The sequence below is a fragment of the Rutidosis leptorrhynchoides genome, chromosome 4, assembly GCF_046630445.1.
Source record: "Rutidosis leptorrhynchoides isolate AG116_Rl617_1_P2 chromosome 4, CSIRO_AGI_Rlap_v1, whole genome shotgun sequence".
Taxonomy (NCBI): Eukaryota; Viridiplantae; Streptophyta; class Magnoliopsida; order Asterales; family Asteraceae; genus Rutidosis; species Rutidosis leptorrhynchoides.
The window spans coordinates 390408671-390430836 of record NC_092336.1 but is presented as its reverse complement, the minus strand read 5'-3'; the positions used below and the strand labels follow the sequence as shown (position 1 = coordinate 390430836).

The 22166-nt window shown below is 34.1% G+C and overlaps 1 protein-coding gene across 1 annotated transcript; it reads right to left on the bottom strand.

Moving 5' to 3' along the window:
• On the bottom strand, positions 1 to 724 carry LOC139841912 (protein S40-4-like). The gene is made up of 2 exons (XM_071832099.1): positions 284 to 724; positions 1 to 144 (listed from the first exon to the last, which is right to left on the bottom strand). The coding sequence occupies exons 1-2, from the start codon at positions 722 to 724 to the stop codon at positions 1 to 3; spliced, it is 585 nt and encodes a 194-aa protein (XP_071688200.1).
• Positions 725 to 22166: the final 21442 nt, after the last annotated feature.

The following is a 22166-nucleotide window of genomic DNA, read 5'->3' as shown; positions in this document are numbered from 1 at the left end:
TCAATTATCATACCCATTCTCAAGAACAAATCTAAAAAGTGTAACATCAGATACAAAGTTCATCAAAAACTGCAAATTGCACTCGCAGTAGCATATAATCCGTGTAAGCACATCTAATACTCCATAATTGAACATATTGTTCAACTAAAAAACATAAAATCAAAAATATACTCACAACAGTTACTATATTCGATTACGTATACCAAAATTGTGAATCAAAATTATCGATAATAAATTCGTTGAATTAATTTTTTCAGTCTTCAAATCCAGTTTTCTTCCAAACAGCATTACGAACTCTACTCAGATCTCTACCTTTTAACGTCCTTCCAATTCCTTCGTGTACGGAAAACGACGCAATTCTCGCTTTCGCTAAATACTCATGCGGCGGAATTAGGTCATCGGAAAACAGATCGTCGTCAAAATCATCACTGTCGCCGTGGCTAACGGCGGAACGGTTAGCCGTGAGCTCTTGTTTCAGTATCATCGACCAATCAGGAACATCAACCGGCAGCGATAACGCCGTTACGCGATTCTCCGTCTCCGGTGACTGTTTCTTTGAGATTCGTGAAGTTTTGATGGATTTGTGAAATTCCGGCGACGATGTGACGTTCCAGACGTCGAATTCGTTGAATTCGAAGGTTAAACTTGGTGCTTGGATGATTTCTTTTGCACTAGATAAGTAGCGGTGGTTACCTCTACCGAAGTAGGTTCTAGAAGCTGCCATGGAAATTTGATTTGAAGGTTTTTGAAGAAGGAAAGTAGGTTGAAATTCTAATATAGCTCTGTATAAGCAAGTTCTCATTTTTGTTTGTTTATATAGACTTCTTCAACTTCTCTTTCTCTCTCCAAAACAGGTTTTTTTTTTTTTTTTTTTTTTTTTTTTTTTTTTCAATTACAATCACAATATAAATAAATATAATCATAATTATTAAATTATTACTAATTTTAGTATTAATTAATATTAAATTAAATATATTAACCCCTCCGTCGTAGAATTTTATCACTTCAATTTTCAATTTCTCGGTTTATTCGGTTCGATTCATTTCTGAAACTTTAAAAATCTAAATTGAAAACCGAACTGAAAACGAATTCAAATATTAAAATCGATAACTGAACCGAAAACCGAATTAAATTTGATTCGGATTCGAAAAAACCAAATTTTGACTTTCAAATTTATTTATTATTTATTTTTTCATGAGATAAACAAACATTATATTATTAACTTTATAAAACATTATATATTATACTAAAGAAATATACATACATAATAATATAATAAGCTTATATAATATCATATTACAAAATTACAATATATATATTAAGAAAATAAACAAAATTAGTAACCAATAGAAAAATAAAAATGATCTCTGTTAGTCATAATGTAGAACTTTTGAGTAATAAAATTTATAAAAAGAATTCGCACACAAAATTTATTGATTCAACATACATATATATCACATGAACATGAACATGAACATAAAAGTTAACTTAAAATTGTTATGAATATAAAAAGGTGGAGTGAAATAGATTACGAAATCTATAAAAGCAAAGTTTAAAATTTAAATATGATTTTAAATCCGAATGAATATAATTAAACTTGAAAAGTTAAGATATGTATCCAAATCATACCTCGTAGATATACATAATAATATTAATAATTTAACATATTTATTTAAGATTGTATAAATTGAATTCAGTTTTCAATTAACCGATTCAGAAAATTCAAAACTGAAAATTGAATATAAATTCGGTTTCGATTTTGCTCTCTTCGATAACTATTTTTAATTTGGGTATGATTTTTCGGTTCGGTTTCGATTGGATATTCGGTTTAAATGGTTTCAAACCAAATAATGAACACCCTTACTCTACTATGTCCCATCAGAAGTGCCGACTTTAACTTTTGACAATATTTCATTCTCAACTTTGACTTTAATTTTGTCGTGTTATATGATATTATATATATATATATATATATATATATATATATATATATATATATATATATATATATATATATATGTATATATATATATATATATGTATATATGGAGAAGATCCGGTGAGAACTTTTTTAGTGTGAGAACTCTAGAAACTCCAAAAACACTCCAAATATACTGAAATTTGAGTAAAAAAGTTGCACGAGCGAGCAAAAAAAGGTAATTCGAGCAAAAATAAAAAACACGGAAGAACAAACATTCATAGTCGAGCAAATTTTTTTTGTTCGAATTTCAAAAATGTAGAACACATTTTTGTTCGACTACCAGTATTTTTGTTCGAATACCCGTGTGTTCTACATTTTTTTGTTCGACTATCAAAGATGTAGAACACATTTTTGTTCGACTATCATAATTTTTGTTCGAATTTCTTTTTTTGTTCGACCGCCATTTTTTTGTTCGGCCGCCATTTTTTTGTTCGTCCTTCCCCTTTTTTGCTCGAATTCCCTTTTTTTTGCTCACCCGCCACTTTTTTTTCTCAAATTTTCCTTTTTATTCGAATTTCAGTGTATTTTTGAGTTCTCAGGTTCTTACACCAAAAAAATTCTCATTTGATCCTCTACTATATATATATATATATATATATATATATATATATATATATATATATATATATATATATATCACGTTCATCAAGTATTATATTAATACAAATACAAATAAAAAGTTAAAAAAGAAAAAACTTAAAAGTTAATAGTGGACTATTCTAATAGGAAAGAAGGAGTATTAATTATTAATTATTATTATTACTGTCGTAAAATTATAAATATAATTTATTATTTATTATTATTATTATTAAATGAAGTTTTAAATAATTATTTTTCCATACAACGTCAATTTCATTGCGCAATGATAATGACTGGGTCATCAAAAAAATAATAAAATATTGCTAATGATAGCATAGATACATATGAATAAAATGAAGTATTAGTTGTATGAATGATTATTTTTTTGACGTTATCTTTAAATTATAAATTATAATTAATTGTTTGATTTTAATATATGATTTGTTAATTCGTTAATAAATTGATAGTTACATATTGAGAATATATACAATATATTTATATTTATATTTATATTTATTTGTTTCCTTTATTTTGTTTTTTTGTTAGATGATGAAAGATTAGCTAATTGATTAATATTATTTATTACTTATTTATTAATTATTTAAATACATAATTATTTACGTTATTTTATATTTTAAAATTAGTTTTTAGTAAATTTGATTAAATCAAACAACAACAAAATTATTGTCAAATATTATAACGACCCGACTTTTTCGACTTGCTTTTGTGCTTTGTGTTTTCACGAAACTGTGTATTTGTGCGTACTGTGCTACTTTATATTCTGGAATCTTTAATTACTTGGTTTACTTTCATTTATATATTAAAACGTGCCTTAGAGTACGTAGGATACTTAACTTGTTCACCGGAAGCTTTTATGACCGTTAGTGTCACTTGACGTTTCGAATAAACTGCGAACCGCGCACACGTTCGACTTTTGTCGTAATCGGAATATTATGATTACGAAAAATTAATTATTATTTTATAATAATAATTACTTGGGTTTTCGGATGCTTAATTATGCGTAGTAATTTAATTATGCTTACTAGTTAGTCTTGTTGGACTTTCTACCTTGTTGGACTTAAGTCCACCCTACTCTAGCTAGTAACCCATTTATTTAGCCCACTTATTAATTACTAGTGACCCATTAATATGTAAGACAAATGCCCATTTATTAGAGGGAACATGCTAGCATTTATGTCAAGTATTATTCTTAATGTTGCATGGGATCCTAACATAAGCACGAAATTTAGACAACCATTAACCAAAAGGCAAACTTTTGTCCCCCTTCAAAAATCACGGCCACTTCACCACCACCCTCCCCCATTCACCTATAAATACCACCCTTATTCCATCCATTTAACACTTGCTTTCATTTGTAATTAACACACACACACACTCTCTAATTCTCTCTAGTTCTTTCTCTCTCTAAAAGTGTAAGTATTTTGAACTTTTCTTCTTCTTCTTCTCCTTCTCATCACCACGAATTCATCATCATCATCATCATCATCATCATCATCATGGGTCTAGCTTTTTAGCTTTTGATCTTGATTATATCTTGTAGATTCAAACATGGATTTGAATCCTCCAAGAACATGGAAGATTCAAGCTTTCTAGCTTTGAATCTTCACCCACTTTGTAGATCTATGTAACAACCCAACCCAAATTACAAACGACCACGCGGAAAATTGAAATTAAAAAATAATTTCTTTGTGCAGCTGGTTGTGATGACCCGAGAATTTTCGACCAAATTTAAACTTGAATCTTATATGGTTTCGACACGATAAGCAAAATCTGTAATGTTGAGTCTCGAAAGTTTTGAAATCTATATTCATGTAATTAAGTACCCTTCGACCAGTCTCGACGATTCACGAACAATAATTTGTAAATACGATATAATTAATAAACTGTAACATTAATGTATTAAATGTATTTACAAGTTGAAAATATATTTGTATAATGTTATTATTACTTTTATTATTATTAATATCAATATCAGAATTATTAATATCATTAATCTAATACGAAAATAGAATACATGTAACTTGAAATATCTTTCATATCACTTATATTATTATATTATTAGATATTATTATCATTATTAAGAATTATTAGTATTATTATAAATTAATATTATCATTATCATATTTTGTAGTAACATTATAAATATTATGAAAATAAGTATCATTAATATTATTGTTATAAATCTTATAGATATTATTATTATCAATAATATTATTACTATTGTAAACATCATTTATTATTGTTAATAATATTAAAAGTATTATTATTATAGTTATATTTTATTAATTAATTAGACTAATTATATTATATAGTTAATATAGGTACAAGTATATATAAAAACAGATATACCTATATATATATATATATATATATATATATATATACAGATATACGTAATTGAAATAAGTATTATATACAGATACGTATTATGTACAAATATATACATATAAATACTGTTAATTACAAAATATAGTCAAATAATGACGTATTTGATTTCAAAAAATCACTTTCATTCTGTTGTTGATTTGTTTCTCTTTCTAAGAATCATACCAATCAATGTTTCATCACAAGATAAATTCAATTTCTGTTAGCTTTCATAATCAAGCAGTACACTATTTTTGTTTCCTGTCTGTTTAGTGGAAAAATTGAATTCAATTGTCAACACCAAACAAGAATCGATTACATCATATGTACTAGATCAATTATACGATTGATATATATATATATATATATATATATATATATATATATATATATATATATATATATATATATATATATATATATAAAATATTACATAGAAGATTAATAAGAACTCTCTCAAATATCTATCTGATTCTTAGATATTTGTCAAGCTTCACTAGATCAACATCCACCACCATGGTTCCATTACTTTCTTATCTTTGTTATTAATTGCTTTCGTGTACAACCCATTCGAACCACTATCAATCACCACCACACTACCGACACCACCCTAGCTCGAGCACCGAATCACCATTTCATCAACTTTTCTACTTGGTTCCTTGTATGCTGTTATCATCAAAGACGAAACCCACAAACCATCATCGAGTCTCGACAACCCTCGGACTCCATTTAATCACCACTACAACACATCACCACAATACTTGCTTACTAGCTACTATTTCTTTTGTTTATGCTCGTGTACACCATAACCCGTCGCCACCAAAATCACAACCATCATAAACCACTTGACACCACCATCACCTTCGACTTTATGTTGGTTTCCTGGGTACGATCACTAAACCCACCCTTCTTTCTTTACTTCTTGAACTAAAACCACTTAATAACCGTCAACTATTGCATCCGTTTTCTGTCAAAACCATCATCAAATACAGTCGCTGCTACTGCTATAAACAGCCTTTTTTCTGTTTTATTCCAACCGGAGAACCACCAAGAAGAGCACCGTGTTTTATATTTTTTCTCCTTCTTTCTCCGTTGAAATCAAGAACCCAAGCACTTCGTTGAAGAATCACTTCGTTGAAGACTCCTATAACCGCTACCTTATTTCTGATCAAATCAAAGCAATTGTTGGTGTAATGCAAATTTTATTTCTTTTCTCTTTTGCAGTTACCGAAACACACACACACCCAATTATATAAACCATAATGGGTACAGCTAATATGTGTTAAATGCTTTTTCCTTGTGGTCAACAAAGTATTAAACAAACAATCCATTGGTGTGCCTTTTTCTTTAATCTTTCTTTTGGCCGATACTTTGTAGTCATAAGAACCCCACATGATTTATGCATGGTATAATATTGTTACTTGAAACGTGGACCTCTTTCTACACTAGAAAACTGTAGGACTTGTATTAGAATGATAGGGAGACAGCGATTATTTTATGATAATGGATAGTGAGGTATTGGTGATGAAAAACTGAGGTGTGTAGGGTTTTCTTATTAATTATTAATGTACCTTTCTATTCGCGAATGGTGTTACCAGATCACAGTAGGTCACGTATTTTCTTTTCTGTTGGGCTCTTAAATACAATAGGTGGGTTTGATTTAAACGTTGGGCTGTGAAAAGAAATCGGGCTTAGGAATAATATGATTGGGCTGTAGTCATTGGTGGGCTGTGTTATTATTTCAGTTGGGCCAAGAATCGGCTGAGATGCTGTGACAATAATGACGATGAAAAGGAGATAATAAGGATGTTGTGATGTTAAGATGAGGAAGTAATACAGTTTGAACTTATTAAATAAATAATTGTGCTAGATATAACAAGAAAATAAGCAATGGTTCATTGGATTAGTGGTGTTTGTCTTGAGCTAGTGGTCTCAGGTTCGAGCCTGGACCATGGCATTTCTTTTTAGGATAATGAGAAGAAGAGAAAACATACATGTTAAGGGTTATACTAATTTCATCAGGAGCTAAAACAAAAAGTGTTAAATGGTTAAATGGTTTAGAGGTTGGTATGGCAAGCGAGTGGTCGCGGGTTCGAGCCCGGGCATGGGCAGTTATTTTTCCTTTTTGGAGCTTGTTTGATTAAGGTAGCACATTTATTATTTTTATTATTATTATTATTATCATTATCATACTTATTAATATAAATATTAGTATTATTATTAAATATAAAATCATTATTTTTATAGTTATTATTATTAGTAGTACTATTATCATTATGATCAAAAATTATTTTTATTACTATTATTGATATTAGATTACCAAATAAACATTTTGTATATAAAAATTATACTTTTAGTAATATTACATATAAGTATGTATTAATCATATTAACAATTTTTTTTCATATATAACAAATCAAGTATTTTAATCAAATATATAATAATAAAACTATATAAATATTAGTCATTAAAAATGTATATACACAAATACATATAATATACAAAGTAAAGTTATAATATGTGAAATTGTTCAATTACGATTATATGTATTAATATACATATGAATAATATAGGTTCGTTAATCCGAGGTCAACCTTACACTTGTTCAATGATGTTATATGTATTTTTACTATGAAATACAGTATGGTGAGTTTCATTTGTTCCTTTTTTTACTCATTACATTTTTTGGACTGAGAATACATGCGCTTTTATAAATGTTTGACGCAATAGACACAAGTACCTTAACTGCATTCTATGATAGAATTATCTGGGATTGGGGTTGATTATTATGACACGCATTAGCCCCCGGTTTCCGTTAGAGCGTATGAGCTCCCGAGCCGGGTGGATGGTTTATTATTTATGATATTTTGGCACCGGTTGTCCTATATTTTATAAACATGTGTTCAGCCGTGGGGTGTAAAGACCGGCACAGAGGTTCTATATTTTGAAGGCACATGTATTCAGCCGTGGGTGAAAGACCGGCACAGATGGTTACTGTTATATTTTGAATCCTCACCACGTGTTCTTCATATGAAAGATATTTTTTTGTGCAGTTGGAATGGGACTTCTGCACGTTTTATAATATTTAAAATCTTGTGGTCTATTAAAAATGATGAAATTGAAATGATTACTATAAACTAATGAACTCACCAACCTTTTGGTTGACACTTGAAAGCATGTTTATTCTCAGGTATGAAAGAAATCTTCCGCTGTGCATTTTCTCATTTTAGAGATATTAGTTGAAGTCATTCATGACATATTTCAAAAGACGTTGCATTCGAGTCGTCGAGTTCATCAAGATTATTATTAAGTCATTTATAGATGGTTATATTACGAAAGAATATGCATGCCGTCAACTTTTGATGTAAATGAAAGTTTGTCTTTTAAAAACGAATGCAATGTTTGTAAAATTATCATATAGAGGTCAAGTACCTCGCGATGTAATCAACTATTGTGAATCGTTTATAATCGATATGGACTTCGTCCGGATGGATTAGGACGGGTGTCTACAGTTGGTATCAGAGCGGTGGTCTTAGCGAACTAGGTCTGCATTAGTGTGTATAACTGATAAGTCGTTAGGATGCATTAGTGAGTCTGGACTTCGACCTAGTAGTTGTTAGGTTATATTAATGAGTCTGGACTTGAACCTGGTCTGCATGTCAAAAGTTTTGCTTATCATTTCTTGTCGAAAATTACCTGCTTATCATTCTTAGTCTAGACACATCTTACTGCATTGACTGCATGAATAGTGTATAGACAAAAATTCATATCTTAGTGTATCTGCTAATCCATATCTTAGCGTATCTGTTACCATAAACTTTGCCTGATATATTTCGTAAATTCCTCCGTAATCTACGAAATCTTTTGTTCTATATATATAGATATTCTATGTAATTCGAATACCATTCGATAGTCAAAAATCATTTCATATCGAAAAATCCTTCATTCAATCGTACGCAATGGAACTCACCACTAGTTCAAGTCCCTTGGATTCCGATATGAAGTCCCACTCCAGCTCCGAAAGCAGCGTCACCAGAAAGAATCAATCAATCAGCCATCCCCAATTCATCTGATAAGTTCGTAGCCTCCTTAATCATTGGAGACAAGAAGAAGGTGATCCTTTCCATCCGCCACATTGCCCTATTGGCGAAGAACCTGAAGCACTTACTGGTGAACCTATTCGAAACACCATCTTTTCTCTTATTTCCAGAGTATCTCACCATAATTATATACTATACCAAATTCTAGATTATATTTATCCGCTAGTCCGAACTGAAAATCACACCGGTGTAATAGAAGAAGTCAACGAGCTTCGTGCTCAGGTAGTGGCTTTAGAGAATATGGTGCGAAGGTTACAAACACCAGCAGCAGCACCAGCAGCATAACCAGTACCACCACCAACGCCAACAGTAGCATCAGTAACAGCAACAGTACCACCAATAACTCAAGTTTCAACAATCCATGCCTCAACATCTCATTCTGTACCCTGAGTATAATCATCGTTCTACGAATCGTTCTACATCAATTACCTTCATTCGAAATGGCAATTATGTAATCTCTAATATTTTAGAGATTATATATATTCTTGTTCTAACGATAAATCAAATGAGTTTAATATCATATTGACTCATTAAATCTATGATTACATCTGAAGAAAATATATATGCATATATATTTTCATAAAAATTGTAACTAAAAATTCTTTTGTACAAACTGTTAATGGTAAAATGTAACAACCCAACATTGATTTACCAAAAACACGACACAAAAAAAAAAAAAAAAAAATCTGTGACTGCCCATTTGGACGGCGTCCAGAAATCGGGACGGCGTCCAGCTTTTACAACTGGGACGGCGTCCCAATGAACTAAAAAGTACTGATCAGTTTTTATTCACACGCTAGTGGAAAACCCGCTTCCCGACACTTTTAAACGTAACCAATTTCACAATATGTGATATTAAGTAAAACTAAGATATTTCCACCATAAAAACAAGTTTTACAACACCGAGCCCACAATGACCCGTTTTACAAATAATGTAGCGATTTCGACCCATTTATCTCTTTAGACGGATTAGGACTCTATAACCCAACCCAATACCAAGAGCATAATCTCGGGGACTACCAAATCCCCAATCCGCGTCCATATAACCAAAAGCTACCCCTTCGAGCCCAAGCGCTCCTATGCCTCTAGTCTAACAACTAGCTAGCTTCATAACAAAATACCTGTAAAAAGGTAAACAACGAGAGAGGTAAGCATAAAGCTTAGTGAATGCAATAATTATACACATACATATATAATATACCTACTTGCAAACACTTACACACATACCGCATACATGCTAGCAACACGATTAGCTTATCATCACAATTACAAGCTATAACCTCCAATAATCAAGCTAGCATAACAAAAGCATATATAATATGAACAAATATAATATGCTTACGCTACAACACAAATAACCATGGTCGACCAATAGTACAAGGGAACGGCGCTCGCGAAAACGCCATCGGTGTTCATAACATCCGTTAGGGCACTTAACACCTCGCACCACTAACCCCTAGGGTGGCACCTTAACACCTCGGCACATCACCCCGAGTGGCATCTTAACACCTCGATGCAACACTCATTATTTTACGGAGTGGTGTCTTAACACCTCGACACTACACTCCTAGGTGGCATCTTAACACCTCGATGCTACACCCGAGTGGCATCTTAACACCTCGATGCTACACTCTTCACGTGAAACGTGGTGCCTTAACACCTCGACACTACACCTTTCATGCTACAACAAATAGATACATTATATACATACGCATATAATTATTCCACTCACCTCGAATTGCCCGCACAAGTCATAAACGTAAATCGCCTCCAAAAGCAACCGAGCAAACCTTTTACCTATAATACGCATATAGATATACAAACAATCAACATACATTCTCTACGAGAGAATTCGACTTCAACACCCTTAACCAAGGGTTTACACCTATCACCACAAACCGCCCATTTAGACACATAAAGTGGACTTCACCAATTACCACTACGGGTGGTAATTCCGACCCATCCAACAAGTACAATTTAACCAAAATTGCTTATCATCCAATTACAAGTGTATTAATGACCAATCAACACAATTTAACACTTACAACTTCAATTCACATGGCCAAACCCTAGATCATAGCTATTAGGGTTTTCCTTATCTCAACATAACCCAAATTCACCCATTTTACCCCCAAATGGGTCTTACAAATTCCAACACTCCTAAAATCACTAATACTAGTGATTATACCCCACTTACAAACCTTAAACATGCTTAAATCATTAACCAACCCAAAACCCGCAAAATATCAAAATAGTGGGTTTCCATAAACCCTCTTCATCATCTAAAAGGGTTTTACAAATAACAAGCTCAAACCCTAAATGTACACAAGAATCTTAACAATGAAATTCGGAGTTGAGACTTACCAATACTACCAAAATGTAGCCGTGAACGAAAGGAACAACTTTAACTCTTGAGACCGGACCCGAATCACACTTCTTCTTCTCCAAATCCCTAACTCTCTCTCTCGCTAGAACCTCTCTCTCTCACTAGGGTTTGATGAGAGTGTTTGAGAAGGTGAAATGGGGATAAGAATGAGAGTGGATCAGTTTTAATGGCTCAAAACTGACCCCAAGTGAAAAGACTCAAATACCCTCTTTTAAAACCTTTAAAATACAGCTGCTGGCCTGTCAGGCCTTCTGGACGGCGTCCAAAAAGCTTAGACGGCGTCCTAACCTTCATTGTTGGACGGCGTCCTTAAGTCTGGACGGAGTCCCAATGAACTGAGTCTGAAACTGAACTTGTTTTGGTCGTAACTTTCAAACCGTAACTCCGTTTTCGACGAATCAAATATCGTTGGAAACGTAATGAGATTTACTATCCAATGGTAAGGTTTTAGAACATCAACTCCAACTTTATTTGGGATCCAAATATACACTTACATGCCTCGTATTTCGAATGACGCTCGAAATAACGTGTAACTGAAAAACGGGTGTTACAACTCTCCCCCACTTAAATTGGATCACGTCCTCGTGATCCGCACAAACACTAGAAGTTAAGCACTTCTCCCACGAACATTTCCGCTTCCAACGCGGAGTCACACATGTAGTAAACTCATCCGAATCCTCGCTTCGTGCACTAACGCATCATAATACCACAATATTGGGTAATCAACCCGCGAGTCGAAACAACCGTAACCGTTGCTCCTACGCCGAGTATCCAAACTCATACCATACACTTCACAATCGTCCTAAGAGTAGAACAATTTGCCGACAAACATCGTCGTCACGCCTCACGATCTTATGAAACACAACCAAGCCCGACATCCATAACATCTTCTACAAATCCGAAGATCTAACCACACGCTAATAATCACTAGCGTGCACTACCGCAATAAACGATATCTCATACACTCAACGTCCAGAGTTTCCATATAGGAAAATACGAAAATCACTACATATACCTTCAAGTTCTCTCGGCTACAACTCGCCACAAGCTACGTCCGTAACCATATCACTCAATCAGTCCATCCGCACACGACCAATCCGTCACTGGATTAATCCAGGACAACAATAATACACCATGTGATGAGCAAAACATCAACACTCGACGAGGGTTCCTCCTCTAAACCCTACGACACAACCACACCAGACGGCTTCCTAGTACTAGCATGGAGACTAATCATATACTAGAATCCCGTCAAGGCGAATTATCATCACAAAATTCCGCAATTCGCCACACGATCTACAAAAATATTCACCACGCCGGGTGGACCTTCCTACCTAGACCGTCTGTTAAAGATGGTCTCGACATTTTAATGCAACTAACAGTCGCATTACTAGGGAACACACTCTCGCAAACAAACAACATCCGCGTGTCTCGATGTGAGACAATCAGAATCGACACTCTCCGCCTCACATTCGTCCATAAAGTGGAATAATCCACTGATAATCTCCACGATTGCGTTTCCCGACAGGGAAAATACGATATTCGTCACGATATCGAACTTGTTCTCATTCAATTATACTGTCCGGGTTTCACGACAACCCAGATTTTTCACTACGGGAGCACCCGCAACGACAACTTCATTCTCTCACTCCGGGATCTCAAACTTCACATTTGGTCTCATACCGCACATTGGTACTACACGACCACCTTACATAGGAAGTCTTACACTTCCTTCGATCCCATCATCACAATCTTCACGCATAACATTCCAGAGTTGTAACTCACAATCGTAAAGCACGATCTCGAGTCGACATTAGCAACCCGTCACTCTTCCTCGTTAGGAACTCCGAATACCTATTGAGGCTTAGCACGGTACGCTCTGACATTTCACTATACATAACACCACTGTAGTTTTCCTCGGGCGGCAGTAAAAACTCCCCCACTTAGGATTTATCTCCCTATTCTCATCGCCAAGATGATAACATCCCGCGGAATTGAAATTCCACGTCACACCTGACCATTGTCACCGTTGGTCATAAACATCAATTCACCGCAAATTCACTTTAAGCTCTCAGAGCCGATAGGCACAATCACTTGAGACGTCGTACCCGCGATGAAATCGCACATTCATACCACAATTCACAATTAACTACCTTAATTGTTTGAAAAGCAAACTCCACCAAAGTCCTACATATGCCTCTAAGCCTAGGCATATGTCACTCCGCTTACTCAGTCGTGCATCTCAGTCGAGATCACCCGCCCTTCCACGCAACGAACTTTTTCAACAATTGCTCACTCTCATGGAGAAGAGTGACCAATTCCGACACCATAATTGCGTCCACCATAATATCAACACTTCATCATATCCTTCGGACTAACCGACCATTAAGTCTGTCACCGGCTCACCGGTCATCTCTACCCGTCTATCACTTAAGAGCAACAAGATTCGCTCACCGTCACTTCATAAGAAGTATTCGTCACAATGCTCTTAAACTTTGACTTTCGCAACTGTCGAATTACCATCACCCGTCGATCACTATTATAATCTCCGATGCTTCCAAGGGTATTTCACCGGCACCCTAAGCACAAAGTGATCACACCATCATCGGAGTTGAACATCACACTAGCAGGTATAAGAAGGCACCTGACGCAGTGTCATACAGACTCCCGCCACAACCTACTAAATTTTAGAACTCGATCTTTAGGTTCCATACACCCGATGCCACCCGTCTCTCTATAATAATGACCCGAAGTCATACATACCCGACAAACCTTACGGTTTATCGTCTTATCGAAGGTTCCTAGCGATCACACGCTACCCGCAATTTTCACAAGGCCAAAACGATATAGCCTAATGAGGCCCTTCATCTAACACAAGGAGATGCTCGGGGATACCAAGTCTTACACCCTTCTACATCTCGATAAAACCACTACTACAAGGGATATTCCATTAGGAATGTTGCCCTATAATCTACAACACACTAACGCAATCAACATTACACGGGTCCCACTCCCATGAGTTTAACGACCCGAAGACTCCTTGATTCGCCAATTCCAATGCGACTCACAACAAGAATCCTAACACGATTCTCTACCCACACACTCTACCGAGTGTAACTCAAAACTACAATCATTAGACTTGTCGCATTCCATTACAGAATTCAAGTCCTCGTCGCACACACTCAAACGTAAATCGATCTTCCTAGTTACGATGGGTAACTAAAACCAATAACAATCTCAATAATGCACCCACTACTTAGGGTGGCTAAGCACGCACCAAACTTGTGAGTTGGCTCACTCACTTAACTAACCGAATCCATCGTAACACTTCACGACTCGCAACGAACCCGATGCGACTACAAGCACATCACCTGAGACAACTATCACTTAGGAACTAATAAAGATTCCTCATTTATCTCGAATCTACCCCAACCATGCCACGTTTTCTCCGTTCGGTACTCGTCATGTCATGCTTGATGTCATGATACACTTTCGTAATAATGGTGATCGGTCACTATTACAAATGCGTACCTTACCATTTTCACATTGTCACGCAAAGTACTTTACCCGGACTGACGCGACATTCACACAAAATAACACGCGATATTTCCTAGTACCCGAATGACCAAAGTTCTTACCGCGAACTTGATCACTCAAACCGCCAAGTATTCGAATCTCTCCAATAGATTCGTCCCTAGGACACCGCACGAAATAGATACTTGTATATATATATACCTATATACAATATAAATACTAAATATACACAAGTACACCGCAACAACAAGTCAACCTACAACCTAGGTGAGTATCACTAAAACAACGTCCAAGTTCGCCTACTTACATTAGGCACTAGCAATCTAAGGCACTAATTTACTCACGAAATAAGGCCCCACATAATCCCACATTGGACAAGCACTAGTCCTAGTTAGTCACCTACTCTAAGGTACTAACAAATCTCAATCCGACCCGTATTCCTACATGTCCCGCAAATAACGCACAATCGCCAATAAGTCTAAGACTAGGCACCTACTCCAAGGTCACCTAATTCCCTTAGACTATGCTCTAATGCCACTTGTAACAACCCAACATTGATTTACCAAAAACACGACACAAAAAAAAAAAAATCTGTGATTGCCCATCTGGACGGCGTCCAGAAATCGGGACGGCGTCCAGCTTTTACAACTGGGACGGCGTCCAAGGATTTGGGACGGCGTCCCAATGAACTAAAAAGTATTGATCAGTTTTTATTCACACGCGAGTGGAAAACCCGCTTCCCGACACTTTTAAACGTAACCAATTTCACAATATGTGATATTAAGTAAAACTAAGATATTTCCACCATAAAAACAAGTTTTACAACACCGAGCCCACAATGACCCGTTTTACAAATAATGTAGCGATTTTGACCCATTTATCTCTTTAGACGGATTAGGACTCTATAACCCAACCCAATACCAAGAGCATAATCTCGGGGACTACCAAATCCCCAATCCGCGTCCATATAACCAAAAGCTACCCCTTCGAGCCCAAGCGCTCCTATGCCTCTAGTCTAACAACTAGCTAGCTTCATAACAAAATACCTGTAAAAAGGTAAACAACGAGAGGGGTAAGCATAAAGCTTAGTGAATGCAATAATTATACACATACATATATAATATACCTACTTGCAAACACTTACACACATACCGCATACATGCTAGCAACACGATTAGCTTATCATCACAATTACAAGCTATAACCTCCAATAATCAAGCTAGCATAACAAAAGCATATATAATATGAACAAATATAATATGCTTACGCTACAACACAAATAACCATGGTCGACCAATAGTACAAGGGAACGGTGCTCGCGAAAATGCCATCGGTGTTCATAACATCCGTTAGGGCACTTAACACCTCACACCACTAACCCCTAGGGTGGCACCTTAACACCTCGGCACATCACCCCGAGTGGCATCTTAACACCTCGATGCAACACTCATTATTTAACGGAGTGGTGTCTTAACACCTCGACACTACACTCCTAGGTGGCATCTTAACACCTCGATGCTACACCCGAGTGGCATCTTAACACCTCGATGCTACACTCTTCACGTGAAACGTGGTGTCTTAACACCTCGACACTACACCTTTCACGCTACAATAAATAGATACATTATATACATACGCATATAATTATTCCACTCACCTCGAATTGCCCGCACAAGTTATACACGTAAATCGCCTCCAAAAGCAACCGAGCAAACCTTTTACCTATAATACGCATATAGATATACAAACAATCAACATACATTCTCTACGAGAGAATTCGACTTCAACACCCTTAACCAAGGGTTTACACCTATCACCACAAACCGCCCATTTAGACACATAAAGTGGACTTCACCAATTACCACTACGGGTGGTAATTCCGACCCATCCAACAAGTACAATTTAACCAAAATTGCTTATCATCCAATTACAAGTGTATTAATGACCAATCAACACAATTTAACACTTACAACTTCATTTCACATGGCCAAACCCTAGATCATAGCTATTAGGGTTTTCCTTATCTCAACATAACCCAAATTCACCCATTTTACCCCTAAATGGGTCTTACAAATTCCAACACTCCTAAAATCACTAATACTAGTGATTATACCCCACTTACAAACCTTAAACATGCTTAAATCATTAACGAACCCAAAACCCGCAAAATATCAAAATAGTGGGTTTCCATAAACCCTCTTCATCATCTAAAAGGGTTTTACAAATAACAAGCTCAAACCCTAAATGTACACAAGAATCTTAACAATGAAATTCGGAGTTGAGACTTACCAATACTACCAAAATGTAGCCGTGAACGAAAGGAACAACTTTAACTCTTGAGACCGGACCCGAATCACACTTCTTCTTCTCCAAATCCCCAACTCTCTCTCGCTAGAACCTCTCTCTCTCACTAAGGTTTAATGAGAGTGTTTGAGAAGGTGAAATGGGGATAAGAATGAGAGTGGATCAGTTTTAATGGCTCAAAACCGACCCCCAAGTGAAAAGACTCAAATACCTTCTTTTAAAACCTTTAAAATACAGCTGCTGGCCTGTCAGGCCTTCTGGACGGCATCCAAAAAGCTTGGACGGCGTCCTAACCTTCATTGTTGGACGGCTTCCTTAAGTCTGGACGGAGTCCCAATGAACTGAGTCTGAAACTGAACTTGTTTTGGTCGTAACTTTCAAACCGTAACTCCGTTTTCGACGAATCAAATATCGTTGGAAATGTAATGAGATTTACTATCCAATGGTAAGGTTTTAGAACATCAACTCCAACTTTATTTGGGATCCAAATATACACTTACATGCCTCGTATTTCGAATGACGCTCGAAATAACGTGTAACTGAAAAACGGGTGTTACATAAAAATATTTTAACGGGTAGGTAATACCCGAGGAATATTTAGATTCCACATTAATAAGTTACACTGTACATTCTCCAAATCTGATTCGACGATCATTTACTATCATATTTACCTCCACAGATATACGTATCCGTTCACCGCAGAATAACCATTTTCATTCAATTTCATATTTGGATTTTGACCTATCAGAATCCGACAAGTGGAATAATGAAGAAAACATTGGACAAAATAAAATTTGTTAGAAACAAACAAGTTAACTATGAGAAATTTTGTTAAGAATCCACGCTAACAAAATCCTAGCTAACTGTACCTAGCTAACTGTTAATTCCTTATTACATTTTATTATCGCAATTTATTTATCGCAGTTTATTTATCGCAATTTAATTATCGCAATTTTATTTATCGTCATTTAATTCCTGTTATTTACTTTATGCACTTTATTTATCGTCATTTAATTTCTGTTATTTATTTTACGCATTTAAATATCGGGACACGTACACAAGGTTTTGACATATCATATCGACGTATCTATATATATTATTTGGAATAACCATAGACACTCTATATGCTGTAATGATCGAGTTAGCAATACAGGGTTGAGGTTGATTCTACAATAATATATATAGTTTGAGTTGTGATCGAGTCTGAGACGTATACGGGTCACGACACGTATTAATTAATTCGAATATTATACATTAAACTATATATGAATTATTGGACTGTTAACTGTGGACTATCGGATGTGGACTATCAAGATTGGACAATTAAAAATGAATTAAAATATTGATTATAACATATGAAACTAAACAATTCTTCAAGTTTGCCACTTGATCTCATTTTAAACCTCATTTGTATCTTGACGATTACAATCTGTGTTCAAACCTTTCATGATTCTTGAAAACATCTCAATCGAGAGGATGAACCAACCGCACATCATTTACGGAAGGAAAGAATGATGCATATTGCTATGCACCTGAAAACACTCGGAACCTGAGTAAACGTTTAACATGTATCTGTGTTAGATCCTTTAGCATTATTATTACCCAAAATAACTTTACAATCCCTTTTCATGGTAGTAAATTTTGTCACAGCTCCAACAAGTCAACTTCGACTTTTCACTCGGATTAACTTATTATAACCTTGATGTATACGATTGCCTTTTCGTCATCATTACTGGGGAACCTTTTATATTCCACCATATTAATAGCAGATGTACCAGCAACCTCGTCGCTCCTTGGTTTAAATCCCTCCGACAAATCACTATAGTTATCTATTGAAGTCTCATCATGTACTCATCCGCATCTTGTAACAAGAATTGCCATACCAATTACCGGGAATCAGTAAATCTGTATTGTGAGTCTTGCAACGTTTCCACATCAACAGTTATATGTATCCATATAACATTTATCTCTTAGAATTATGATCTTCCATTCGGAAATTCTGAAAAAGCTGAATACAGCAGCAAAAACTGTACACGACCTTAACCGTCGAAAGTTTGATGATAAAGAATGGAGTATTGGAAATACTCAATAGAAAATTTAGTACTGAAAAGCGAATTATGCGAAACTATGAAGGAAACCATGGACAAATCACAAAGAATAAGTTTGACTTCAAAGAATCCAAATGATTCAATGCCTGCTGAAGTCTTTAGCGAACATCTTGCTCCTTACTCTAAACCCTTGCGGACAATAGTTTCTATCATCCTCTGATATTAGATATTCCGAGATATTATCGTATCTTTCATTATAAATATCCTCGATATTTCTGAATATATTTTCATAACTAATCTTATCTGAAATCATTAATCTCTTCGTGCTATCAGTATTACATCATATAGAAACTGTTAGTTTCTATATTCTGTAAACTTTCGAGCTTAAAATATGAATGTTATTGAAGTAATGTTGGGAACTGATGTATGAGTTAGTATAATATAACGAGACTTGATCAACGTAATTATATTATAGTAAGTCATGCCGAGTTTCTAATGGGACGTGATAATTAACAGATCCTAACGTCATCACGTACCATGTTACATAACTCTTTCATTCTACTTAACTTCTGAACATATCAAGAAAATATATTCTTGATAGTTCTATTCTCAGTGATTCTGGAAATTTGACAAATCAAATCGTGCTAATACGTTCTTTCTTGTTTAGAACATGATGTTCATTCGAAACTCCATACTTATGAATTATGGACTATTACTCGCTTTGCTAGAGGATGAGAGGAGAATAAAAAGGCAAAGAGCTCCAAAATATAAGAGAAAATATAAAGCCCAATAACAACACGGAGGTTACAAAGCGTGGATATTAATACGAATAGCAATATAAAGACACGGTATAGTTAAGAATAGTATCACCCCAATGTAATAGTAGAAAGGAATAGATTCCTCTGGGGGTAGTTGAAAAAGAAGAGTGATTGATACGAAAATCAAGAAGATATTAAGGATTAGAACTGGATTAAGCATTTTCACAATCTTTTGGATGTATGAACTAAGAAAGAAAGTACAGGAATGGTGAGAATAATGGAACGAAGGAGTTTAATTTATAATGGAAATACCAGATAAAGTAATCGAGGCAGATCACCGTATTTAATTATAGAGATCTTAATCTCCTTAGTCGCCGAACAATCAAATCTCTCAGATTTGGAAGATTTTCTTTAAATCCCTTGAATTCTGGAATTCAATCGCGACTACGTCAAAGTTATGGAAAATCTCCACTTCTTCATCTCGGTCTTTTGTGATAGTTTCATTCATACGCTTCGATTAATCGAATCATTTTATCCATATTACTCAATGATGATAAAACTCTATTTATCAACTCATATACGTCATGAAAACATTTTTATAGTTCACCATGACCACCTCACTCAAATTTCGGGACGAAATTTCTTTAACGGGTAGGTACTGTGATGACCCAGGAATTTTCGACCAAATTTAAACTTGAATCTTATATGGTTTCGACACGATAAGCAAAATTTGTAATGTTGAGTCTCGAAAGTTTTGAAATCTATATTCATGTAATTAAGTACCCTTCGACCAGTCTCGACGATTCACGAACAATAATTTGTTAATACGATATAATTAATAAACTGTAACATTAATGTATTAAATGTATTTACAAGTTGAAAATATATTTGTATAATATTATTATTACTTTTATTATTATTAATATCAATATCATAATTATTAATATCATTAATCTAATACGAAAATAGAATACATGTAACTTGAAATATCTTTCATATCACTTATATTATTATATTATTAGATATTATTATCATTATTAAGAATTGTTAGTATTATTATAAATTAATATTATCATTATCATATTTTGTAGTAACATTATAAATATTATGAAAATAAGTATCATTAATATTATTGTTATAAATCTTATAGATATTATTATTATCAATAATATTATTACTATTGTAAACATCATTTATTATTGTTAATAATATTAAAAGTATTATTATTATAGTTATATTTTATTAATTAATTAGACTAATTATATTATATAGTTAATATAGGTACAAGTATATATAAAAACAGATATACCTATATATATATATATATATATATATATATATATATATATATATATATATATATATATATATATATATATATATATATATATATATATATATATATATATATATACAGATATACGTAATTGAAATCAGTATTATATACAGATACGTATTATGTACAAATATATACATATAAATACTGTTAATTACAAGATATATTCAAATAATGACGTATTTGATTTCAAAAAATCACTTTCATTCTGTTGTTGATTTGTTTCTCTTTCTAAGAATCGTACCAATCAGTGTTTCATCACAAGATAAATTCAATTTCTGTTAGCTTTCATAATCAAGCAGTACACTATTTTTGTTTCCTGTCTGTTTAGAGGAAAAATTGAATTCAATTGTCAACACCAAACAAGAATCGATTACATCATATGTACTAGATCAATTATACGATTGATATATATATATATATATATATATATATATATATATATATATATATATATATATATATATATATATATATATATATATATATATATATAATATTACATAGAAGATTAATAAGAACTCTCTCAAATATCTATCTGATTCTTAGATTTTTGTCAAGCTTCACTAGATCAACATCCACCACCATGGTTCCATTACTTTATTATCTTTGTTATTAATTGCTTTCGTGTACAACCCATTCAAACCAGTATCAATCACCATCACATGACCGACACCACCCTAGCTCGAGCACCCAATCACCATTTCATCAACTTTACTACTTGGTTCCTTGTATGCTGTTATCATCAAAGACAA

What these genes read in the sequence shown, in the direction of transcription:
- LOC139841912 (XM_071832099.1), bottom strand. Translation starts at nt 724, where the DNA reads ATGGCAGCTTCTAGAACCTACTTCGGTAGAGGTAACCACCGCTACTTA. An exon ending in TGAGTAGAGTTCGTAATGCT is followed by an intron (nt 145 to 283) that starts GTTTGGAAGAAA and finishes TATGTTTTTTAG; the next exon opens with TTGAACAATATGTTCAATTA.